The following is a 27,037-nucleotide window of genomic DNA, read 5'->3' as shown; positions in this document are numbered from 1 at the left end:
TAAAGTATTGGTGTCTTAAATTCATTTAACATGCATTAGTAACAGGTATACATTGATAACACATTTTCATTTTATACCAGAGAGAATACGGCAGTATCAGACATTAGTGTCGAGTAATTAGTTTCTAAAGAGTTTCTTAGAGTACTGTGTTCTGGGCTTCATGACAAGATGATAACCTCATAGCTCTGAGGTAGATGGGAATAATGTTTAACACTATTTTCAAAAAAGTTAAAAATATCAATTAGGTTATGGAACACTTCTTATTTTCATAAGTAGTGCCCTTTGAAGAAGGAAGTGCTGAGACCTGGATGAGCCTGGCCTGGCGGAATTTTGAAATTTACAAAAGGAATTTCCCTTGACAGCACGAGGGGAATAACACAGGAGTTTTCAGTTCTTGACTGATAGTGAAATTTGTGGTCTCAACTACTGTTTTCTTTGCAGTTTTGAAATAAATTAGAGCAAGGACCTTTTTGTTTTGCTTACAGAAAACTAGACTTATAAACATTCCACGTATATTCTGTGTTCTATGCAGATGTCCATGAGAGGAGCATGGTGGGGAGAGAGGCAAAGACCAAAAACTGGGGTGCAGGAGAAAGAAGGAGGCAGGAGTTTTCATTGTATTGGTGCTTTATCCTGTCTTTAAGAAGTTTCCTAGTAGACATCAATCCCATTGTTAGCAAGTGGAGGGATTAAGAGTGCAGACCCTGAAACCCGGTCCCCTGGATTTAAATCCCAGTCTGCCACCTACTAGCTGTGTGACCTTGGGGAGGTTACTTAACTTCTCTGTGTCTCAGTTGTTGCTATTGTTTTTTCAATCCATAAAATGGAAGTACTTAGAATACCTACTTCACTGGGTTGTTGTGAGGAACGAATGAGTCTATGTATGTAGAGGTCTAAATAGTTCTTGCTATGTAATGTGTTAGTTATTATTCATTCCTTTGTATGTCATCAATGTTCAAGTAGTTTATTCATTTTAATGGCCCAATATTAGTTCTACAAATGATAAAATTTCTTAATATAGGAAAATATAATAAGGACCTAATTAAAAAGTGAATTTTGTTTACTGAGTAGCCCTGTTTGTAAGACTTCTACCTTGAACAAATACATAGTTATGTGATACAATGTTATTTTATCCCATGCCTAGCAGAAAGATATATTTTTCAATGAATATGTGCTGAAAGAGTGAAGGAAGGAAGGAAGGAATAATGCTAACATTTATTGGGTGCTTTCTATGAGTCAAGCATTATACTAAGAGCTTTATACACATTTTTGTTTAAGCCTTATAACAACTATATGTAGTCACTAATATTATGCCCATTTTGCCAATGAGGAAACTGTTGCTCAGCAATCTGAATTACTCACCCAGAGCCTCGGAGGCAGTGAGACCTGGGATAAACTGAGTCTGGATGGAGGTCTTAGTCAACATACTTAACGGACCCTTTTAATGAACAGTCTCTGAACAATGGCTCGTAAAAAGGAGTTGGGAACCCTGGCTTTTCAATTTTGACTCTTATTCTTGCTTCTTTTTCCAACACGTAATGCACATCTTCTTGTCTTACTCGGCTTTTCTCAGGGTTCTCTTTAGCACCATCATTGTACCACATGTTAACAACGGTTTGTCACTGTGGACCGTTGAAGAGTGCGGGCTGCTTTGCTCTGCTTAGAAATGTCCCCAAACCTTTATATCATTGTTTATCCACTATCATTCTTCCCCTTCTTCTGTATTTACTCCCATTTGGGGCTACTGTGAATGTATCTTTAATGTTTGCATGTAACGTTAAGTCAATGGCTCTGGCTGGGGGTGTGGGAGCCTGCTTACAGATCTACATAAAACCAAAATGAACTACTGTGATTGCTTGCTGATGGGGCAGGCATGTTATTAGGTTCATTCTGTACATTGTCTTATTAACTTCGATGACTCCAAAACAGTTATTATTGCCCTTCTTTCAGATGAGAAAGTGGGTTCAGACAAGCAAAATAAGTTCCCTAGGATCTCAGAGCTAGTAAGTGGTAAAGACAGGACGGAAAGCCAGGTCTGTCTGAAGCTATAGCTTAAGAACTGTCCTTCACACCACGCTGCCTGCCCTCTTGTGGAGAGAGCATGGGAGGACGAGGGAACTGGAGGCTGGGGAGACTGAATGTCAGATTTGCAGAAAGAGATTCAAGAAAGGTGGATGAGCAGGGCCAGGTTAGTGAAGGCCTCCTAGGCAGGCAAGTACTACAGGGGCCAGATATTATAGTAGTTCTGCTCCCTGCAGACAGGTGACTTGATTGTTTTGAAACCTGTCTATCTGATTCAATGTATTCAAGAAACTTTTTCAGTGTCTACTCTGGGTCAGGCACTGGGTTTGTGATTATATCCTGAATAACTGACATTGCGACAAGTCCATAGTGAGAAATCTACCCAAGATGAAGCCACTTTCTGATTGTTCTAAAATCTTTATTTGATATAACTTTAAATATGTTTGAAAATAGCACACTGGATTATTAATGACTAGTTCTAGGAATGATTCAGCTAAACCTTTAGCAGCTAACAGCACTGTGATTGAAACACTACTTTTAGAAATAAATTTTTACTTTGCATTTGGTCTGTATTCTCACTGGGTTGAATCCAACATTTATGCTTAGCATGCTGCTTGCATTCCAGTTATAGCTGACGGGGTGCTGATACAGAGGACAGAGTCTGAGCATTCACGAACTTGGAAGCTTTAAGGGCAGAGTTTGGAGTTGAGGAGTCCTAGGTAGAAAGACGTTCTGTTAGGTAGGACCAAGGGCTGTTTGCTAAGAAAAAGTTACAAGGGGACTGAGAGATTGTCCCTGGGGAATTACCCAAGCAAGAAGCCCGAGGCCATAAACACAGAGCTCTGGTGCAGGCCTTAAAGTTGTGTTCTACTCTTCGTATTTGCTTCCTGGTTTCTGCAGCGTGGTAACCTCAGGTGAGTTCAAAGGCAGATTCTCAGTTCTACAACAGTCAAGTTCTACTTCTCCTAAGGATCTGAGCTTTCGTAAGATCCATGCTCTATGATCGAAGACTTAATTGTATACATTCTTGCATTTCTTGGAGATACAGTTTTAGCTCACTTACAACTAGGTTATAATTCTTAAAGTAAGGATCAAATGAAATGTCTTGGCGTGGCTCAGTATGGTGAGGGCCAGCTAAGAGTGTTCAATATATTCTTAAGTGCTTACAAAAAAATATTTGAGCACCGTCAGCAATTTAAAATACATTTTACATGAGGTAGTAATGGTTTTCTTCTAAGAAAAAAGGGTCTATTCTGATCCACAAAGCATGTCATAGTCTGTATTATTATTATTTTGTTAATCCTCACCTTGGGGATATTTTTTCCATTGATTTCTAGAGAGAGTGGAAGGGAGGGAGGAAAAGAGAGAGAGAAAGATCAATTTAAGAGAGATAGATACATCAATTGGTTGCGTCCCGTACATACCCTGACTAGGGCTGGGGATCAAACCTGCAACCCTTCAGTGCATGAACCAACAGTCCAACCACTGCGCTACACTGGCCAGGGCTATTTATCTATTAAATTTATGAATTATTGATTTATTATAAAATATACATTGTAGCAGGATGAACGCATATGTGTTTAAAATACTTGAGTAAAATTTTCAGGTTGCTCATTATAATGTTTATTATAATATGAGTATAATTATTGGATAGATTTCTCATTTATACTGCAAAAAGGGAAGAATTCTATGAGGGTCAAAAGTTTTTATCTGGGGACTTTTATCACCACAAACTTCTACTTTGCTAATTTGTTCTCACTCCCAATACAAAAGCCAAAAATGCTATTCACATTTCCCAATTTTTTAGGTGGAGTGGATTCCTCCTTTGTGCCATTGCAATGTTTCTTGTGATATTCCCAATGTTTACTTTTCCAAAAAAGCTTCCGCCTCGACACAAGAAAAAGAAAAAGAAAAAATTTCCTGCTGATGCTGTTAGCGATGATGACGTTATGAAGGAGAAATCGAACAATAATGAGCAAATGGACAAAAAAGTGTCTTCTATGGGATTTGGAAAGAATGTCAGAGGTAAAGTATGTCTTTTGAATAAATATGTGCACACAGTGTGACTCAGGCTGTGGTCCAGGCCAGTGCTGCCCACAGCCGTCACTGGTCTGAGACGGGATAAGGACCGAAATTGAGAGTAAGTATTGCGGAATTTTTAAAGAAATTTGACGGAGTCATTTTATGCCTCTTGAATCTAATAGAAATAATTAAAAATTGGGCTTGTATTTTTTTAAAAACTTATTTTCTAATGATTCATTTTTAGTGGCTTTTGCAAAAGTATCGGCACATGATAGACTGTAAATAATAACAATACAATGATTGTTCCCCGAAGATAGTTTGAGAAGCACTGATTTAGATCCAAAGATATATATATATATATATATATATATATATATATATATATATGTATAATTTACTATATTTAGAGATGTCTCATTTTTAAAAGCACTTATTGCATTGTATAAATGGATGGTTTGTTTCAGGGAAATGGTGGGTTTGGTAGGATGGCCTGATCCTTCCATAAATATAAAACCCAGCACTGGACAGGGATCTCATTCAACAGTGGGTTCGCCAAATGCTTGTAAATGGACAGAGAGATGGGCGGCCAGGGCACGGCCTCCCAACCCAGTGTAAAATCATCCAGAAAGTCTCAGTGATGTGTACTGGTCTGTTTTTACTTTTATCTTAAAAATAATGACCTCATTAAAGCCAGATGGGGCAATTTCAAAACGAAACAATTTAACTGAATCCCAACCAGCCCATCTCTGTCCAGCAGTCATGTACCTGTTGCGTGGAAATAAATCCCTTTACCCCAGGAAACCCACAGTGCCGTACTCTCATTAGTTTCTGCTATTTCCTGAATTCTGTGAAGTGATTATATGCAATTATGAAGCATAAGATCAGTCAAGTGCTTACTGTTTTAGGTAGAATTTACCTAGACACATTATTATCTCAGTGTGACCACATACAGGAAAGCAAAGAGACACCTGCCGGGTCTAGAAGAAGTTACTAATACATTACCAAACTATCCCTGCAGCCCATGAAAAATAACGTTTAGATTGGTGCCATTGTGCCCTGAGCTCTTACCCTGTGGACCAGCCCATCGTTTTTCATGGACATTATTATTATTTTGGTTGCTACCAAAAGAGTGACTTTGGTTTTTTTTTTTACAGTTTAGTTGAGATCAAGGTTGATGTTAGAAAATTGACAGTATAAGAGTAGACTTAGAGTCTTAACTTAAGGAGAGTATAAAGTTGAGTCAAGGGGAGAAAGAAAGGCATAGGTGAGCTAAAATGGTATGTTTTGTACTATAGCATAAGAATAGATCATCTGAATGTGAAATATACGCTGTATTGGGTAGTAGAGAAAAGAGAAAGAGAAGACCGATACCAGATACCCACAGTAGAAATGGCTGTTGATGGGAACAGCATTCTTCTGGGTGCTGCAGTGGAGACTTCCTGTCTTCAAGGTGGAGGCCTGTCATCTGCCAGTACCTGCAGGGTTTGCCTGAAGGTTTTCCTCGTAGGCTGGGAAACTGTGGGGCTTCTGCGTCAGACAGGCTCAAGTGCCAAGGAATTAACACCCTGGCCTCCCCCCGCCAGAGCAGTCTTCACCGATGGCTGACAAATGCCCAGCTCGTGGGAGAGGCAGTCTGTGTGTGTCTGCATCCTTTGTAGGCTGCCCTCTCTGCCCGGGCATCATATCCACATTCTCTGTCCAGGGTTTCCTGAATCTTCCAGATAAATGACGTAGACTTGGATCCTCGTCTCAGGATCTGCTTCTGTGGGGACATGCGCTTAGGCAGACAGGTTCAACAGTGATACAAGGCATTGCAAATTTTTTAAATTGTTTGAGAATTGAATCTATGCACTGCTTTATTGGGTGTATTCTTGTGCTACTCGGGGTTGCTTCCTGCCATCTTTCTGATGCTCAGTTTCATGGCTCAGGATATTTTATTTTAAAAGAAAGAGTGAGAGGAATCTTCTAACAGTGATTGGTAGTTGGTTTATCAAATCTCTTTCCATTCTGATTTTCTTGTCAGTATTTCTGATAAATTCTCAACTTCCTCACCCTATCTCTGCCTTGATGATGATGGTTGATGTCATTTCTGCAGCCAGGCCTGATTCAGACATAAAGTTGGTTCATTGCATTACTTCCCTGTGTCCTGGATTCTCTCTTGAAACTTCAAGAGACACTTTTTCCTGTTAAAAAGCAATCCTATTTTAATGGGATGATCAAGTGAAAATGTTCTGCTGAAAATGATTCAAATTACGTTGATAATATTGATATAATGTTCAGTTAGAATATATAAAGTTAGTTCATATTTATTTTGCACATATTGGTTTCACTTATAGGAAATAAAATCAGATCTATAGTCTTAGTTTTAAACTGATTTTCAAAAGAGCAAGTCATTCCATTGTTGTGAATCATTCCATTGTTGACATAATTCGTGTTACAAAGCTGAGATTCATTACTAAGGTCTTGAATTAAAGAATGGTTAGTGCGATGTCCTTCTAGTTAAATCTGAGCTTGATGCCCAGATCCTCTTTTCCCTTGTTCTGTTGTTTTGAGCAGGGCTTCTCTGGGTCTTTATTTTATACAGGGTGGTGCAAAAATAGGTGTATAGTTGGGAGTATGGGAAATACAGTGTTTATTCCTGTATTACTTGTTCATTGTATTGTTTTTCATAGAAACAACTGTAAACCTACCTTTGCCCCGCCCAGTATTTGAAATTTGGATACCAATATTAGCTTCTTCAGAGAAGAGGTGGAACTATAGCTAAGTTAATACGTCCTTAAAAAGAAAATGATTTGGGCCATCCTGAATGGTCCCCTTTTGGAAAGTCCTACTGCAGAGAACACTAGAAGAAATGCACGAGACTTTCCGCTCTGCCTCACATCGCAATGACAGACACTGGGGAAATCTGACTCAGTGTTTCTTTGTTCTTATTATAAATTATGCAGGAATAAGACTGTTTTAAAACACCGCAAAGGGGAAAGTAGAATTTTTAGTGTGTCTGCATCACCTTTCCTTACAATTAGTATTGATTGCATCAAAACCTTACAAAATAAAAATAAACACTTAAAATATTTAAGTGGATCAATTTTCCAGAGTTTTGAAATCCAGCACTTTAGTTTTCCAAATTTGACTGTTTATCTTCCTAAACGGAAAACTTTGGATGGCAGTTAATCATAAGAACAATTTTGTTTTTGTGTCTACAACTTTGAAAGTTGTATGCTTAATTGCTTAGCATTATAAATTAGCAAGAAATAGAGCAGACTTTTTTCTGCCAAACTTTGTCTTAGAGTGTAATGTGTTTACACACTAACTAAATAAAAGTTATTTTGAGTTGATGAACAGATTTAAAGAGACCATTGAAAGTTAGAGAATTTTGATCACTAAAGGATTATGTTGCCATTATTTAATTAAGCAACTATTTACTCTGTAGAAGGTGCTGTCCTCTCTGCTTTGCAGATATGAAGATGAGTGAGCCAGGTTTTGCCCTCTGGGAGCTTACAGTCCACTGAGGGAGACAGGACAAATACAGATGAATATATATAATGACCATAAAGGAGGCTAGACGCACTGGTGTGCGGTTCAAAGGCAGGCAAGGGAACAGGACAGGTTTCACAGGGGAGGTGGGATTGGTGATGAACCGTGGAAGACTGGGAGAATTTCAGTAGGTGGAGGGAGATGGCGGGAGTGTTCCCGTCAGACAGAGCAAAGGCAAGGTCAGACTGAAGATGTATTGGCAAGTGTGGAGCACTTGTGTCGTGGTTGGTGTGTTGGATGTGCGTGGCCGAGGCCTGGGAGATGAGGTTCAGAAGGTGAGGTAGGGCCATGCTGTGTGTGGAGAGCTTAGTTCCAGCCTGTAACCGAAGTCGTCCCTGATGGGCAGTGGGAGGTCTGGGCGGACTTCGACAGCCCTCCTTTAGGCAGACTATGGAGGGAAGGAGTGGAATGGAGGGAGGGGGTCCAGGTAGAAAGCTAGGGACAGGCCAAAGTGAGAGGTGATGATGCTTTTGATAAGTAGAGAAGGAAAAAACAGAATCCTGTAAATGGGTCTCCCTCTTCTATCCTTGCTCCTTGCAGTTACTTTTAACTCAACAGACAGAAGAATCTTGTTAAAATACTACTCACAGAAAAGCCCCTTCCTGATACCACCTACTAGGGCCACAGTCTGACCCCTGGTCACCTGCTTGACCCATCTCTTTCTTGCCATCCCATTTGTTTATTCTGCTTCAACCACATGGGTTCATCACTGTTCCTCAAACATGCCAGGCACATCCTCACCTCAGGGCCTTTGCACTTGCCATTCCTGTGCTGGAAATGCTCTTCCCTAGATCCCCTTACTTTCTTTGGCATTTAACTCAAATGGTCCCTTTTCAGTGAGGCCTTGCTTAAATTATCCTATCTAAAAATCTCTACCCTCTTCTCCAAAGCTTCTTATCCCCTTTTCTCCTTTATTTTTCTCAACAGTCATCATTATCTAACATACTGTGTATTTATTTTTTATAGTATTTTCTCTGCAAGGAGAAAGTAAGCTTAATGAAAGCAAAGAATCTTTCTGCCCATCATATTCCCTGATGAATTTATACTGCCTTAGATACTCAATGTGTACTTGATGAAGAAGTATGGAATGAAAAGGAGGAAAGAAAAAGATCGTATCTGTAGGATGTGGCAAGTGATACGGGAATGATGGGGAGGGACGTACCAAGGATGGTTTCAGGGTTTCAGCCTCTGGTAGTGGGGACAGGAACTAGTGGAGAAGGGCAGAAGAAATCAATTCTAAATGTGAGTTACCCAAGTATATCGGAACCATTGTGTGTGGCTTGTAGCTTGGCGTCTTAAAACTGGTGTAGTATGGACTGTGCTGGGGTCAGTCCTCGACTCAGCAATGAGGGATGGCCAAGAGCCACATGCCAGGGCCATGCTGTTTCAGCTCTCTTGCAAAGTACTTTGGCTCCTTTGTGGAATTGAACTTCAGTTTTATGGTTGCAGCTTCTATTGAAAGCTGGTGCTTGAATTTCCCTAGGACCATGGCTCAGTGCCCTTTATATAAAACCCTGTTGTTTGGGAACAGTGGTTCTCAAACTTAGCCTGCTGGGAATCACCATGAGGGCTTCTTAAAACCCAGAGTGCTGGGCCAGGTGGCTTGGGTGTAGCCTGAGAACCTGTATTTTTAGCAAGTTCCCAAATGATACTGATGCTGGTGGTCTGGAGACCACACTGTAAGAATCTGCCCTGGAACACAGGGATGTCTGGAGCAGAACGTCTCTGCTAATGACGAGTGTACCACTTTCTGCTTCCGAGTCACATTTGAAGCCCAGGGAAGATCTTATAGACATATTTAATTCTTTTCTCTGGTTTTGATGATTTGTTCTACTTCCATCTTCTTTATCTCTAATGCTTTGTTTCTTTTTTTTACTTTTTTTTTTTTTTTGATGTGCATGTTTTATGATAAGCTAAACCTTTAGAGTTGGACCTACAGCTTATGAGGTAAAAGGTAAAAACAGACCTGGCAAAGAATTCCTTAAAAAGAGGCACTTTATTTATACTCAGTGCGAATTGACTGTAGGGTACTCATCAGAAGGTATCTTTGTAGAAATGCTCATTAGTGCTGGATTTAAACAAGCAGGACAGTGTTGTGGCCAGCAACCACATGTGATGTGTTTGGGGCCCAAGGCTTCCCTTTCTGTCCACCGTCAGCAGGGAGGCATCTCAGGCGCGCGTGTGCTCGCCCAGAGGTGACTGGCGTGCCAGGGTCACCCCGCGCCTTCCTCGCCTCGCCGGCAACAGGGCACACCATGGCAGTGTGTTGTGCGGGCGGGAGAAGTTGGGATGCTTTCCTGGAGGAGTCCAGGGATCACTGATTTCAAAGAAAAATGAGCAAGAATGAAATGGATGAAGTGAAAATGAGTGGGGCAGTTGGGTCCTATTTGGCCATGTCACATATGAAGAGCAACTTTGGTTTTGCTTTTACCGAAAGACGTGACTAAAAATAGTTTGATGCTCCTGGGTCACAGGCATCAAAAAGTTGTGTCTGCTCTCTGCCCATGAGACTCACAGGATGGTGCAAGGCCCACAGGCCGTAGAAGGAGCTATCGAGGTGTCCCCTGCATGGTGATGGCATGTTTCCACCTGCTCGGTGATGCCCCACAAATCTTAAAAGTGTACAAGCAGTAGGAACTTAGAGATCGGAGATAAAGGAAAAATGAAATACTCACTCTGAGTACGTATGAAGAAGGCAATCGGGGATTTCATGGAGAGGTGTTCAAGGAAGTGGTTTTATATTTTGAATTTTAATTTATGGAGGTGACTGAAGGACAGCAGGCAGAGGTCAGTGTCTTGGAAGAAGAATTTATTACTTGCATATCCCAAGAGAAGGGTCTTCCATGCCATTCAGGACCACAGGGCAAGCACCAGGTTTTGGTCAGGAAACAAGACAGGAGTTGGGGGAACGCCGGGGCCAGAGCCTGCACTGAGGTGTCCATGGAAAGACAAGACTGGGTAGTCTTCATAATTCCAGTGGGCTCTGGGCTGTAGGAGTGGTCTCTAGTTGTCTGGTACCTGGCCCTGGGGGTTTAGGACAGGGGAAATACTGGCTTGATGTGTGAGAGTTAGACAAGTTGGTGGTTGGGGCTATAGACTCAAGATTGGTTGGTTTGCATATAAAAGATATGTTCCCAGCCCTGGAAGGTTTGGCTCAGCGGTTAGAACATTCTCCCTCGCACTAAAGGTTCTTGGGTTCGATTCCCAGTCAAGGCATATACTATGTTGCAGATTCAATCCCTGGTCCTGGTTGGGGTCGTGCAGGAGGCAACCCATCAACATGTCTCTTTCACATCGATGTTTCTCTCTCTCAAAAAATCAATGGAAAAAAAATATTCTTGGGTGAGGATGAAGAAAAAAAAAAGATATGTTTCCAGTGAACCCTTGCTATTTCTCAGAATTGGCAGTCCAGTCTCTCTCCAGCCAGCAAGATTTTTAAGATGTCAAAACAAGCCTGGCCAGCGTGTCTCAGCGGTTGTTCGATTGTTCGATTCCCGGTCAGGGCACATGCCCAGGTTGTGGGCCAAATCTCCAGTGGGGGGCATGCAGGAGGCCGCCAAGCGATGTTCTCTCTCTCCCTCTCCCTCCCTTTCTCTCTAAAATCAATAAAGGGAAAAAAAAATTTTAAGATGTCAAAATATTGTGAAATACAGAAAAAAACACATGATTAAGATAAAAACTTAACGTGTTACAGGCAGCGTAGACTGTCGTCCGGCCTGACTCTACTATAATCATAACACGGTGTCCCCTCGTCTCCTCATCGTACCTTCCCCTTCTCCACCTTGGGGCCCAGGCCCTGGGTCCTGCCCATGTGCTTGGAAAAGCACCTTGTATTCTGGCCATATCATGCTCTTTTATAACTGATCAATAAAAATCCCAGCCTCTTATATAACAAGGACTCCCCTCTCTGATATTTCCATCTTTACTGGTGATCTTTTTGTCTGTACCTAATATGAATTATGTCATGTTTGACTTAGTCTGTTTAAGCCACCTTTACCTGCTTGTTCAAGTGACAAGCCCCTCGAATTTTACTTTTATTTAAGAAATTGGCATTATGTAAGACTTTTAGGAAGGAACAAGACTGGTTCCCAAATAGCATTCTAATTATTGAAATAGATGGCTGGCAATATCTATCCCAAGAAAACGTCTCTATTTCTTTTTCTTTTTCACAAATATCTTTATTGAACAACTACTATAGGACAAAGAACTCAGAATACATATATGAAAAGTTACAGTCCTTGTTCTTAAGGGAGGTCGAAGGGAAAATAGACAAAATAAGCTGTAGGTGGAGAGGTACATTCCGAGGAAGGTTGGAGGAAGAGGTGAAGGAGCGTCTACGCAGCTGCCTGCATCAGGGAAGACGTCTCCTAGAGGATGTCATCTTGCTGCATCCCTTTAAAATTCCAGTTTTGGGGGGTTGTTTTTAGAATATAAAAGCAATATTTGCTCATGGTGGAAATTTAGAAAGCATGTAAAAGTATAAAGAATAAAATAAAAATAAAATCCAAACTCATTCCTGAACGTACATGCTTACATTTATTGACAATAAATGACACAGTTATAAGTGACACCAAGAAAGAGATCTAAACTCTGTCTTGTAGCGTAAAAACTATGTATCTGGCTGCAAAGGGATGGGTTTAACAACCTCTTTGCTGACTTGCGTTTGGAAACTTTGTGTTTTTGAAATAATTTTGGATTTACATAAAAGCCACAGAAGCAGCACGAAGAACTCCTGTGTACCCTGCACCCTGCTCCCCCAGTTGCTGACGTTTTGACCCCCTGGAGAAGTTGAAGACATGATGCTCTACGTCTCGCTAATACCTTTGTGTGTGTTTCCGAAGTACAAGGGCACACTCCTGTGTGGCCACAGGGCAGCCGTCCGTCAGGAGATTCACATTGATGCTGTGTTATCACCCAGACCACACGCCCCACTCAGATGTCACCAGTTATTCCGACAATGCCTTTTATGTCCAAGATCCAGTCCAGGGCCACGTGTGTTTAGTTTTGGTGTCTTTTTCATCTCTGTCAGTCTGGATAAGTTCCAATCTTTTTGTGTGTGTGTCTTTTATGACCTTTATCTTTCTAAAAAGTATAAGCCAGTAACTTTATAGATATCACTCAACTTGGGTTCCGTGCTGCCACGCCCTGATCTATGCACTCTCATAGGCGTGCCACGGAGATGGCGCTGTGCTCAGCGCACCCTACACCGCCACGCGGTGGGACTTCACCTCGTTACCATTAGGTGAACTTTTACCACTTGGATGAGATTGTATCTGCCTGGTTTCTCCACTCTGAAGTCAATAAGTCTATTGCAATTATAAAGCAATAAATACTTTATAAGTACTTGGTGTACAGTCAATTCTTGTTATTTGCAGTTTTGTTCTACAAAGTCACCGTGAATACTGAAATAGCCCAGACGGAAGTGGAAGCCTTGCTCCGGGGGAAATATTGGGCTGGATCCCTGTCTTAGCACAGTGGTCAACCCATTAGTACGTAACCTTGTTTTATGTGCGTTTTGGGTCAGTGCCACCTTATTTAATACACATTGTTGATTCATTAACATTGAACCTGTGGCCAGCAGCACTGTAACTCCTGCTGAAAGAAGCTCATCTAACACATGCACTTTCTCTGCGAGGCACGTCCCAGCCTCTTGCATTAGCAACACTACAGCAGCACCTCAGCGCTATGTTTGGGGGTGGCAGGACATTTTATTTAAATTTTTTTTTTTAATCCTCACCTGTTTTGCATTTATCTTCAGATAGAGTGGGAGAAAGAGAGGGAGGAAGAGAGAGAGAAACATCAACGTGAGAGAGACACATTGACTGGCTGCCACCCACACAACCCCAACCGGGGCCGGGGACAAACTGCAACTGAGGTATGTGCCCTCAGCGGGAACCGAACCCAGGTCTCTCTGGTTCGCGCGCCGATGCTCTCACCGCTGAGCCAAACCAGCCAAGGTGGGGGTGGGACATTTTAAACAATGAAATCACCAATATCACAAAAATGCGAAAAATGTGACAATGTATTGTGAAAAGGACGCTTGTTTGCAGTGTGAGAGCAAGAATGTGCGTCCTGCATCTCCCATGTTTTACCATTCTGTGCCTGTCCCCGAATGTCCACCTGCCGCTGGGATTGATTTTCCAGTTACAAATCCATTCTGGCGAGCGGGTGCAGGTGAATTTGCAAATACCAAATCTGTGGTAATGAGGATCGACTGTCCCTTGTTCCTATTAAACTTTCACGTACTATTTTTAGTATCAGTTGAGCTCAGATTGTTCCACATTTGGCCATGGGGGATCCTTCATGCTGTCCTCCGTCTTACTGACATGTCCCCATCATTCTTTCAGCACTTCTTTACCTTTTTGTTCAGCAAGATTTTCCAGGCTCATCTTGTATTTTCTCTGCCTCAGCTCTGAGGTGAGACAATTCTCCAAGGAGCTTGGGTCAGTTTGTGGAAACTGACATTGAAAAACCAAGAACTGGGTGCTAGGTGGGCTCATTGCTGCCAGGGTGTCATTTTTTCTAAGCCCTGTTAGTAGACAGAGTTAGGACATGTATACACAAGGTGGGGCAAAAGTAGGCTTATAATTGTTCTATGGGAAATAATACAATAATTAATAAATAATAATACAAGAATAAACTGTTTTGTGTACTCACAACTGTACACCCACTTTTGCCTCACACTGTATGTACACACACACACACGCACACACATACACAATCTATCATTAATTAATTATCATCTCATCTATTTATATATCATCCCATGGATTCATACCAATACCTCTTGTTTCAATCTTATATCTAATTGTCCCCTTTCCATAATTGTAACTCCCTTCTCTGGCAATTAAAAAACAAACTCCCCTAATTCTCGATGTCTAGACTTACTTGCTCACTTCCCCATTACGTAAACAAACTCCCACCCTACTAGCTGAAGACACAACCCTGGATACTGGCTCCCACTCCATCAGGGCGTGTAGGCTGAAAGGTAGCCCAGCAAGGGGGAAGGAGCAAGGTGGAAGAAGAAAGGAAGCTAACTAATGTTGAAAGTCTGAACTTTGGCTAAAGTCTTCTTAACAGCAGGCTTTTTTTTTTTTTTTAATGAAAGAGAAGAGAGATACATCACATTTATTTTTAGTTACCTTGAAATTGAGTTATTTAAGCATAACAAATGGGTATGAAAGGAAAACCAGTTTTCTATAAATAGTATCTTTTAAAATATTCATGTGATACTTGTTTTCTTCCTGGATTAAAATAATTTATTTTATATTTTCCCAGATATTTCATATTTAACACATTGGCTTTTTAATATAATAGCTAAACTTAATGTAAAAGATAAATCTTTAGACTTCCGGCCAAGATGGCGGTGTAGGTAAACGCGGTACCGTGTTGTCCCACCACCACATCAAAGTTACAACTAAACTACAGAACAACCATCATTCAGAACCACCTGAAATCAAGCTGAATGGGGGTCTTACAACTACAGAATTAAAGCAGCAGCCACATCCAGACTGGTAGGAGGGGCGGGGGCGGACCGGCTGGTCCCACACCCACGTGTGGTGGATAAAAATCAGGAGGCTCTTTATAAGTAATACATAGAAAAAACACACAGGGTGGCGGCCAAAATGAGGAGACAAAGAAAAAGGTCCCAAATGAAAGAACAGAACAAAACCCCAGGAAAATAACTAAGTGAAATGGAGATAAGCAACTAATAGATGCTGAGTTCAAAATACTGCTTATAAGAAGCTCAATGAAATGAGTGAGAACCTTAGTGAACTTAGTGAGGGCCTCAAAAACATAAAAAAGGAACAGTCAGAAATGAAGGAGGCATTAACTGAAATAAAGAATAACTTACACAGATTCAATAGTAGAGTAGGTAAAGCCAAGAAGAAAACCATCAATTTGAAATATAAGGAAGCAAAACACACCCAATCAGAACAGCAAAAAGAAAAAAGAATCCAAAAAATGAGGATAGTGTAAGTAGCCTCTGGGACAACTTCAAGCGTGCCAACATTCACATCTTGGGGGTGCCAGAAGGAGAAGAGAGAGAATAAGAAATCAAAAACCTATTTGAAATAATAATGGCAGAAAACTTTCCTAACTTGGTGAAGGAAACAGACATACAAGTCCAGGAAGCACAGAGAGTCCCAAACAAGATGAACCCCAAGAGGCCCACACCAAGACACATCATCATCGAAATGCAAAAGGTTCAAGACAAAGAGAGAATCTTAAAAGCAGCAAGAGAAAAGCAGTTAGTTGCCTACAAAAGAGTTCCCATAAGACTGTCAGCTGATTTCTCAAAAGAAACTTTAGAAAAGGGAGTGGGAAGAAATATTCAGAGTGATGAAAAGCAAGAACCTACAACCAAGATTACTCTATCCTGCAAAGCTGTCATTTAGAATCGATGGCTATATAAAGAGTTTCCCAGCCAAGAAAAAGCTAAAGGAGTTCATCACCACCAAACCTTATTATATGAAATGTTGAAGGGTCTCTTTGAAGAAAATGATAAAAAATATGAACAAACAAAATGGCAATGAATACATATCTATTGACAATTGAATCTACAAACAAAACGAACAGGCAGAACAGAAGTATTCACATAGATACAGAGAACATTTTGTTGGTTGCCAGATGGGAGTGGTGTTAGGGGAATGGGTAAAAAAGTTGAAGGGATTAAGAAGTACAAATTGGTTGCTAGACTGACAAACCTCAAAGGGAAGGGGGTTGGGGAGTGGGAAGGACACAGACAGCAGTGTGGGAGAAGGCAGGAGGGGGGGTGAGGGTGGGAGGAGGGGGTCAATGCGGGGAAAATGAGGAACATCTGTAATACATTCAACAGTAAAGATAAAATTTAATAAAATAAAATGAAATAAAATAGTCTTTCTAAAAAAAAGATAAGTTTTTAAATTGATATGGATTTTTAACTTTTTAATTTTTAAAGTTTAGATATAAGATTTTGATTTGCAGTGTTTATAAGAGAACATTGGGCAATTTTTTTTTTTTTTTTTTTTTTATCCTCACCCGAGGATATTTTTCCATTTTTTGTACAGATAGAGTGGGAGGGAGAGAGAGAGGAAGGGAGAGAGAGAGAGAAACATCGACGTGAAGGGACACATCGAGTGGCTGCCACCCACACGACCATCCAGGGCCGGGGACAAACTGCAACCAAAGTACGTGCCCTTAGCGGGAACCGAACCCGGGTCTCTCTGGACCGCAGGCCGACGCTCTAACCGCTGAGCCAAACCGGCCAGGGCAGGACAATTTTATGATGTACTTTGATTATAGTTTTTTCTGGTGTGTTTTTCCATGTTAAAAATAATAAAGTTTGCATCTTAATTTTTTAAAAAAATATTTTCATTTAAACCTTAAATAATTAAATTAAGATATAGAAATGAAAATTAATTTACATTTAAAAATGATAATAGCGAATAGTTTTGCCTTCCTAAGTTTTAAATTCCTGTGAATAGGCTGTACATTATAGCTTTAACAACAGTTATTGCTTAATTTTTATGTTATGAAATGATTTTATTATGTCATAGCATAAAACAACTGTTCTGATAACTGAGATGACTGACTGTATATGTCAAAAATAATGCAGCTTACCTTTTCCATGAAGGTATGTAAAAATTATTGAGTGTGAATTACTTCACATGATAAACATGCAAAAAATACAAAACTACATAAACAAAATTTTGCTTTTATTCCTCTTTTCTTTTTTTTTTTTTTTTTTTTTTATTGAATAATTTTTGTTACAAATGATTCTCCTTTTTTCCCCCAGTGGTTCCCCCCTCCCCCTTCCCTCCCCGCCCCTTCCCCCGATTGTTGTCCATGTCCACTGTTCATGCCTATATGCATATAAATTCTGTTGTTCATCCCTCTCTCAGCTCCCCACTCCTTAGGGGATTGTCCTCAAACTGTTATGTTCATTATATTCCAGAAATCAGTGAGATCATATGAAATTTGTCTTTCTCTGCTTGGCTTGTTTCACTCAGGATGATACTTTCCAGGTCCCTCCATGTAGTCTCAAAGGACAAGAGATCTTTCTTTCTTACCGCTGCGTAGTACTCCATTGTGTATATGTACCACAGCTTTTTAATCCATTCGTCTACTGATGGGCACTTGGGCTGTTTCCAGATCTTAGCGATTGTAAATAGTGCTGCTACAAAGATGGGGGTACATATATTCTTTCTGATTGGTGTTTCAGGCTTCTTAGGGTATATTCCTAGAAGTGGGATCACTGGGTCAAATGGGAGTTCAATTTTTAATTTTTTGAGGTGACACCATATTGTTTTCCATAGTGGCTGCACCAGTCTGCATTCCCACCAACAGTGTACTAGAGTCCCCTTTTCTCCACACCCTCGCCAACACTTGTTGTTTGATGATTTGTTGATGGCGGCCATTCTGACCGGTGTGAGGTGATACCTCATTGTTGTTTTGATTTGCATCTCTCTGATGATTAGTGATGATGAACATTTCTTCATATGTCTCTTAGCCATTTGTATGTCCTGTTTGGAGAGGTGTCTATTTAGTTCCTCTGCCCATTTTTTAATTGGATTCTTTGTCTTCCTTTTGTGGAGTTGTGTGAGCACTCTATATGTATTGGAAATTAACCCCTTATCTGATATATCATTGGCAATTATGCTCTCCCATACAGTGGGTAGCCTTTCCGTTTTGATGATTGTATCTTTCGCTGTGCAGAAGCTTTTGAGTTTGATGTAGTCCCATGTGTTCATTTTCTCCTTTGTTTCTATTGCCTTAGGTGATGTGTCAGTAAAAATTCTGCTGCGTATGATGTCTGAGATTTTGTTGCCCACAGTCTCCTCTAGGATTTTTATGGATTCATGGGTTACATTTAAGTCTTTTATCCATTTTGAGTTTATTTTGGTGTAGGGTGTAAGTTGATGGTCTAGTTTCATTTTTCGGCAAGTAGCTGTCCAATTTTCCCAGCACCATTTATTAAAGAGGCTGTCCTTACTCCACTGTATGCTCTTGCCACCTTTGTCAAATATTAATTGAGCATATTGCCTAGGGTCCATTTCTGGGTTCTCTATTCTGTTCCACTGGTCTATATACCTGTTCTTGTGCCAGTACCAGGCTGTTTTGATTATGGTGGCTTTGTAGTATAACCTGAAATCTGGTATTGTGATCCCTCCAACTTTGTTCTTCCTTTTCAAGATTGCTGTGGCTATTCGAGGCCTTTTTTGGTTCCATATGAACTTTTGAAGTAATTGTTCTAATTCTTTGAAGTATGCCGTTGGTATTTTGATGGGGATTGCGTTGAATCTATAGATTGCTTTGGGTAATATGGACATTTTAATGATGTTAATTCTCCCAATCCATGAACAGGGTATGTTCTTCCACTTTTTTACATCTTGCTCTATTTCATTTTTCAAAGATCTGTAGTTTTCTGCGAATAGGTCCTTTATCTCTTTGGTTAAGTTTATTCCTAGGTATCTTAATTTTTTTGCCGCAATGGTAAATGGGATTGTTTGCCTAGTTTCTCTTTCTGTGAGTTCATCATTGGTGTATAAGAATGCCATCGATTTCTTGACGTTAATTTTGTATCCTGCTACTTTGCCAAATTCATTTATTAAGTCTAGTAAGCTTTTGGTGGAGTCTTTGGGATTTTCTATGTACAGTATCATGTCATCTGCAAATAATGACACTTTCACTTCCTCCTTTCCAATTTGGATCCCTTTTATTTTTTCTTCCTGTCTGATTGCTGTGGCTAAGACTTCCAGTACTATGTTAAATAGGAGTGGCGAAAGTGGGCATCCTTGCCTTGTTCCTGTTCTTAAGGGAAATGCTTTTAGTTTTTGCCCATTGAGTATGATGTTGGCTGTAGGTCTTTCATATATGGCCTTTATTATGTCTAGGTATGATCCCTCAATTCCCACACTGGTGAGCGTTTTTATCAGAAATGGATGCTGGATTTTGTCAAAGGCTTTTTCAGCATCTATTGATATGATCATGTGGTTTTTATTCTTCAATTTATTTATGTGGTGTATCACATTTATGGATTTGCGAATATTGTACCAGCCTTGCATCCCTGGGATGAATCCCACCTGGTCATGGTGGATAATTTTTCTGGTGTATTGCTGGATTCGATTTGCTAGTATTTTGTTCAGGATTTTGGCATCTATGTTCATCAGGGATATTGGCCTGTAGTTTTCTTTCTTTGTTGTGTCTTTTTCTGGTTTTGGAATTAAAGTTATGCTGGCTTCATAAAACGAGTTTGGCAGTCTTCCTTCTTCTTGAATTTTTTGAAATAGTTTGAGGAGAATGGGTATTAGTTCTTCTTTAAATGTTCGGTAAAACTCCCCTGTGAAGCCATCTGGGCCTGGGCTTTTGTTTGCTGGAAGAGTCTTGATTACATCTTCAATTTCCTCTGTTGTTATTGGTCTGTTCAAGTTTTCAATCTCTATCTGATCCAATTTTGGGAGGCTATGTGTTTCTAAAAATTTGTCCATTTCGCTTAGATTTTCGAATTTGTTGCCGTATAATTTTTCATAGTAGTTGTTAACGATCTTTTGTATTTCTGTAGGGTCAGTTGTTATCTCTCCTGTTTCATTTCTGATTTTATGTATTTGGGTTCTCTCTCTTTGTTTCTTGGTGAGTCTAGCTAAGGGTCCATCAATCTTGTTTATCTTTTCAAAAAACCAGCTCTTTGTTTTATTGATCCTCTGGATTGTTTTTTTGGTCTCTATGTCGTTTATTTCTGCTCTGATCCTTACTATTTCTTTTCTTCTGCTTGCTCTGGGGTTTTCTTTTTGTTTACTCTCTAGTTCTTTAAGTTGTGAGGTTAGGTAGTCTATTAGAGATTTTTCTTCTTTTTTGAGGTAGGCCTGTAGTGCTATAAACTTCCCTCTCAGAACTGCTTTTGCTGCATCCCATAGATTTTGTATTGTTGTGTCCTCATTTTCATTGGTTTCCAGGAAGTTTTTGATTTCTTCCTTGATTTCCTCGGTGACCCATTCATTGTTTAATAACATTCTATTTAGCTTCCATGTGTTAAAATGTCTTTGTATGTTCTTCTTGCAATTGATTTCTAGTTTCATACCATTGTGGTCTGAGAAGATGCTTGTTATAATTTCAATCTTCTTGAACTTGTAGAGACTTAGTTTGTGCCCTAACATGTGGTCTATCTTTGAGAATGTTCCATGTGCACTTGAGAAGAATGTGAATTCTGTAGTTTTGGGGTGTAGTTCTCTGTAGATATCTATTAAATCCATTTGGTCTAGTGCTTCATTTAGAGTCTCTGTTTCCTTGCTAATTTTTTGTCTAGAGGATCTATCCAGTGATGTGAGCGGGGTGTTGAAGTCCCCTGTTATGATTGTATTGCTATCGATTTCTCCTTTGAAGTCCTCCAGAAGATTTTTAATATATTTTGGTGCTCCTATATTGGGTGCATATATGTTTATCAAGGTTATATCTTCCTGTTGGATAGATCCTTTCAATATTATGTAGTGGGCTTCTTTGTCTCTAGTTATGGCCTTCAATCTGAAGTCTATTTTATCAGATATCAGTATTGCTACCCCAGCTTTTTTTTCTTTTCCATTTGCTTGAAAGATTTTTTTCCATCCCTTCACTTTCAATCTGTGTGAGTCTTTTGTTGTGAGGTGGGTTTCTTGTAAACAGCATATAGATGAGTCTTGCTTTCTTATCCAATCAGCTACTCTGTGTCTTTTTATGGGAGCATTCAGTCCATTTACATTTAAGGTGGTTATTGATATGTACTTATTTATTGCCATTTTTGTTTAGTGTGGTTCTATTTTTCTCCCCATTTCTCCTGGTAATTACAGCAGTCCTTTTAACATTTCTTGCAGTGCTGGTTTGGTGCTAATGTACTCCCTTAGCCTTATTTTGTCTGGGAAGCTCTTTATTTGACCTTCTATTTTGAACGATAGCCTTGCTGGGTAGAGTAGTCTTGGATTCAGATCCTTGTTTTTCATGACCTTGATTACTTCATGCCATTCCCTTCGAGCCTGTAATGTTTCTTGTGAGAAGTCAGCTGAGAGCCTTATGGGGGTTCCTTTGTAGGTAACCTGTTGCTTATCTCTTGCTGCTTTTAGGATTCTCTCTTTGTCTTTTATTCCTCTTTTCCAGTCTTACTTCCATTCATATAATTTCTTGGTGTTACAGATACGGAGATGTACAGGGTAGGGCGAAAGTAGGTTTACAGTTGTTCATATAAAAAATAATACAATAATTAATAAACAATAATACAAAAATAAACTTTCACAAACTCACAACTGTTAACCTACTTTTGCCCCATCCTGCATACATTTTACTGTATATATATACATTTTTGGTTTGTTTGATTTTTATTTAAATATTATATATAATATATAATTACATATAATTATATATTTATATTATATATATAATTATATATTATATAAATATATGATATAATTTACACACATATATATTTCTGCAGCAGCTGACTTTATTAATAAAAATATTTCTTGGTGTTCCTTTTATGCAGTATGTACGGCTTATTTCAGTTTTCATTGCTGCATAGTCTTTTATTATATGCCTGTGCCATAATTTAAACACTTCCCATTGATGGGCATCTGCCCCCCAGATTTTGTGTTATAAGCAATGTGGACATAGGAATACTTGCACATGCGTCTTGAAGCACGTATACGGCAAGTTCTGTGAAATAAGTGCCTCCAGTGGGGGAATGGACTCTCTTCCTTGACAGCCCGCTGGGCAGGTGCTGAGCTCCCACCTCTGGGCTGTCCTGCTCCTTTGGAGGTCATTTCTCTTTGTTCCTCAGTCCCGTGGAGTGTCTGACCTGGTGGCCTTATCCCACGTGCCCTCGAGCTATATTATTTCCTGAGGCTGGAAGATCAGCCGTCCAACAATGTGCCAGTTCCCCAGCTGTGCGTGCCAGGGAGGTGGCAACCCAGAAGTAAACTGTAATTTAGGGTTACTTTGCAGGCATTTTACACATTTAGCAGACTTTGGAGTCTTAAAGAATAACATTATTTTAATAAATAAAAATGGTAAATAATTTATTTTATATATTTTTCTTATAAAAGGCTTTATTTGCTCTTCCCAATCAAATAATTTATTTTAAACAGTTTTTAAAACAGGAGTCATAGATTGGGTGCTTCTTATATGGATATTTATGGGTGTGTTTTAAAAAGATTAAATTTCTTTATCTTAGTTAAAAAGTAAAGACAAACAAACGCAAGTTTATTTAATAAAGGGGATCATTTCTAATCGGGCATCAGGTTTTTCCTATTTTTATTCTTTATTCAATATTCTCAAATATTGCTGAATGGCTGTTTTCAGTTCATTTCTAAAACAATTCAGTTTTATTTTGTTTTCCATCCCTTGTTTATAACATTCATTTGTCATTTTTGTCATTTTTGTAGACCTACCAAGAGCAGCTGTCAGGATCTTAAGCAACATGACATTCCTTTTTGTGAGTTTGTCATACACAGCCGAGAGTGCCATTGTAACTGCTTTCATTACCTTCATTCCCAAGTTCATCGAGTCACAATTTGGCATTCCGGCTTCCAATGCCAGCATCTACACTGGTAAGGCACCGCCCTCAGAGCCCTTGGAAACGGGGTCACTTCCCACCCCGGAACTGAAATGCAATAGTGAAGAGAACGAGTTCATTCCAGTATCAAAGTGTTAAATAAGTTCGTTTACAGATAACTTCCCCCCAGATTTTAGGAGGAGGAAGTCTTCGAATATTTTCTTGTTGATTCAGATTGTCTTACTGTGTGACAATTTTACCACTGTGTTTTGGAAAGGGAGAACTTTGCATTTATTTATGTTTACATGATTCTGAGTTAAACAGAATGAAATAGGCAATGGCATTCAAATGTAAATCTGAGTAAATCTTTTTATGGGTTGGCATAAATCTTAAAGGGTTAGGTTTTTGAACATTTATAATTTGAAATATAGATCATTTCTATGGTACCAGGATGTTCCTTTCATAAATGTGAACAGATTTTAATCGAAGTACTGGAGATGCTTGCTTGAATTTAGAAAGAAAATATACGAATATTGTTTTAAGAATTGTTTCATGTCTGGGAAAACTGATTTTTAGGAGACTTTGGTGTACCTTAGTGCTCAACTCTTTCCATAGCAAATTGGGTGCTCAGCAAGGTGGGAACATTGATTCTCAGATATTGGGGGAATTTTCAGTGTATTATATCATATGATATTCTGGATATTTTCTTAGTGGTTTCAGATGGTCAAGTGATTGTATCTACCTAAGTTTCGATATATTAAGCAAGTATATGTAAACGGCTAAGTAGAGAATTATGATACCTTTCCAATGGACTTCGCTCCCACTTTCTTCTCTATGTCCACATCCAAACCCAGCAAGCATCTCTTATCTGAAAATTAACAGGCAGAATTATATTCTTATAGAAAGAAAATATTGACTTGAAATATTTGGGTAATCACTTTGTTCTCTCTTTCACTTTGCATGTAAAGATATACATAATTGGATTGTGGGTCCATGATAGAAAATTTTTGTTTTTAAATAGTATGCTACAGTGGACCATTGTATAAATTGTGACACAAAAATATGTTTTTCTCTCTTGCTTTTCAAAAATGTTTTTCGTATATTAAAGTAAAATTGGCAGTTTGGTTGTCAGAAAATCTTAACCTCCCAATTCTAGTTTCATTCTTACACTAACCTCTTGTTGCAACAATTCCCAGACGGGGAAGCCAAGAGGAGCTGGATTTGAAGCCACATAGCTGTTATCTATAGCTTCAAGTATTTCCCAAAGTGAAAAGTGTTACTGGAAAGAAGGTTTATAGCCAAATAAATTTGAAACTTACCGAGTTAAATAAAGTATCATGGAGTCCCTTGCTGCAGGACTGATAACCTTTAATATGCTAATGTGCATTATGAAACTCCCAGAGGAAGATTCAGCCTACAGTCTTTTCCAAATTTATTTAACCATAAAATCCAGTGCTTTAAGAGGCATCTTACCCATGAACAGTTTCTTAGGACACGCATCGGGGAACATTGCTGGTCCATGCTGTGTCCTGTTTCAGACCTGCCTCGGAGCAGCGCTGTCTGGATCCTCCCATCCCCCCAGATGCACCATTCTGCCCTACTGGGGCGGTGGCACAGTGCCAAGCTAGGTAGGAATTGATGCATAATGAGCGCAGATAGGTCAGGCCATGTCTCTCTCTCTTTAAAAAATTTTTTTTTCTTTCTCTCTTTTTAAAAAAAATATGTTTTTATTGGTTTTAGAGAGAGAGGACAGGAGAGGGAGGGAGGGAGAGAAATATCAACGTGAGAGAAATATCAGTTGCCTCTTGTATGCACCTCAACAAAGGATCGGATCTGCAACCTGGATATGTGCCCTGACCAGGAATCTATCCAGTGTACTTCCATTGCATGGGATGATGTCCGACCAACTGAGCCACCCTGGCCAGGGCCAGGCCCTCTCTTAGTTACTGTAGAGGCCGAGGCCAGTCAGCGGTTTTCAACCTGTAGGTTGCGACCCCTTTGTGGGTCGAACGACCCTTTCACAGGGGTCGCCTAAGACATAACAGTAGCAAAATTACAGTTATGAAGCAGCAACAAAAATAATTTCATGGTTGGGTGTCACCACAATATGAGGAACTGTATTAAAGGGTCGCGGCATTAGGAAGGTTGAGAACCTGGGCTAGACAGACAACTCCTTGTGGAAAGATGGAGTAAAATGGAGTAAAAGGTTCGCCTGGCCCTGGGATAGTTGGCAGCAGAATTCCACAGTGGTGGGGTCAAGGCAGCAGGACTGAGTGTGGCCCCTTGGTGGAGAGAGTGCAGGGCTGAGCACAGCAAGCTCATGGAACTTGTTCATCCCGTGTGCCAACACCAGCAGTCAGGAGCAGTATCACCAAGTGCCAATTCCATTCTGGTTTTGTCAGCAGCATTTTTTAAAAATCCTTGTCAGTGCAATTTATACAATATTCATTGTATTCCTGCTTTTTATTCCCAGCTCACATACTTTTCCCTTCCTTTCCAGATTGATAACAAGTAATAATAGTCAAGAGATATTCAGATAGATTAGGAACAGAGGGTGGCTTGTCATATTAAGATTAAATAAAGATGATAATTAGTTTTATTTATTTATTTTTTATTTTATTTATTTTTAATTAATTTATTTTTGTTACAGATGTTTTTCCTTTTTCCCACCATTGATACCCTCCTCCCCATCACCCCCACCCCAACCCTAGCATTGTTGTCCATGTCCATTGGTTATGCATACATGCATATAAGCTCTGTGGTTTAACCCTTCCCTCTCCTTTCCCCCTCTTCTAAGGATTGTCAGTCTGTACCCTACTTCTATGACTCTGGGTCTATTTTGTTCATCAGTTTGTTTAGTTCATTATATTCACAAAAGTGAGATATTTGTCTTTCTCTGCTTGGCTTGTTTCACTTAGGATAATACTTTCCAGGTCCCTCCATGTCGTCTCAAAGGAAAAGAGATCTTTCTTTCTTACAGCTGCATAGTATTCCACTGTGTACATGTACCACTGCTTTTTTATTCACTTGTCTACTGATGGACACTGGGGCTGTTTCCAGATCTTAGCTATTGTAAATAGTGCTGCTATGAATATGGGGGTACATATATTCTTTCTGATTGGTGTTTCAGGTTTCTTGGGGTATATTCCTAGAAGTGGGATCACTGGGTCAAATGGCAGTTCAATATCTAATTTGTTGTGGTAACACCATAGTGTTTTTCATAGTGGCTGCACCAGTCTGCAATCCCACCAGCAGTGTACTAGAGTCCCCTTTTCTCCACACCCTGAGCAGCACTTGTTGTTTGATGATTTGTTGATGGCGGCCATTCTGACAGGTGGATAATTTGTTTTAAAACTCAGCTTGACTTTTTGAAATTTTGTCAACTGACTATTCTCTGAGCAGAGATTTGTATTTTTTAAAGACTTACTTAATTTAATCATCTGTTCTTTGAATCCTTTTTTATGTATATGTGACAAAGAATTAAGAAATGTATTTGAAGACTTTAAAAATAGTTTTAATTTCTTTTTTTTTGACACTTTATTGATTATGCCCATTTCGTTTCAGTTTTAGTTTCTCATCTATTGGTTTTAGAGTTAAAGTTCTTTTTTCATTAAAAAAATTATTTGGATAAATACCTTAGCTCTCCATAGCAATTTGCCTGTGCTGACTTATATGGTAGAAATAAAACTCCAGACATAATTCAAAAGATGAGACTTTGATTACTCTCCCTCCTGCATGGTCATCGAATGCCAGCTCTGTGCAGAGAGTTATGTTGTGTGTGTGTGTGTGTGTGTGTGTATGTGTGTGTAAATACTCAAACTAGGACCTTAAGTTACTTACAGTTCTAAGAGGAGAGAGAAAGTTTATGAAATACATTTAGAAAAAGCTGTTTGAATGACTCACAAGAAGATTTGGGTTGCAGAGATTGTTTTGGCTGGTGAAGTGGTGTGTTTGAGTTACGTT

At 39.5% G+C, this 27,037-nt stretch overlaps 1 protein-coding gene across 1 annotated transcript in view; it reads left to right on the top strand.

The window, feature by feature from the left end:
- SLCO5A1 (solute carrier organic anion transporter family member 5A1) overlaps window positions 1–27,037 on the top strand; it is a 149,292-nt gene that overhangs the window by 67,659 nt on the left and 54,596 nt on the right. The window contains exons 4-5 of the mRNA XM_036264367.1: window positions 3,830–4,047; window positions 22,965–23,129. Coding sequence (XP_036120260.1) covers window positions 3,830–4,047; window positions 22,965–23,129 — 383 coding nt within the window. The remainder of the gene's footprint in view (window positions 1–3,829; window positions 4,048–22,964; window positions 23,130–27,037) is intronic.

Source organism: Molossus molossus, unplaced genomic scaffold (genome assembly GCF_014108415.1).
Source record: "Molossus molossus isolate mMolMol1 unplaced genomic scaffold, mMolMol1.p scaffold_m16_p_16, whole genome shotgun sequence".
NCBI classification, from domain to species: domain Eukaryota; kingdom Metazoa; phylum Chordata; class Mammalia; order Chiroptera; family Molossidae; genus Molossus; species Molossus molossus.
The sequence above is the reverse complement of the archived record's forward strand: the minus strand, read 5'-3'. Positions and strand labels throughout refer to the sequence as shown.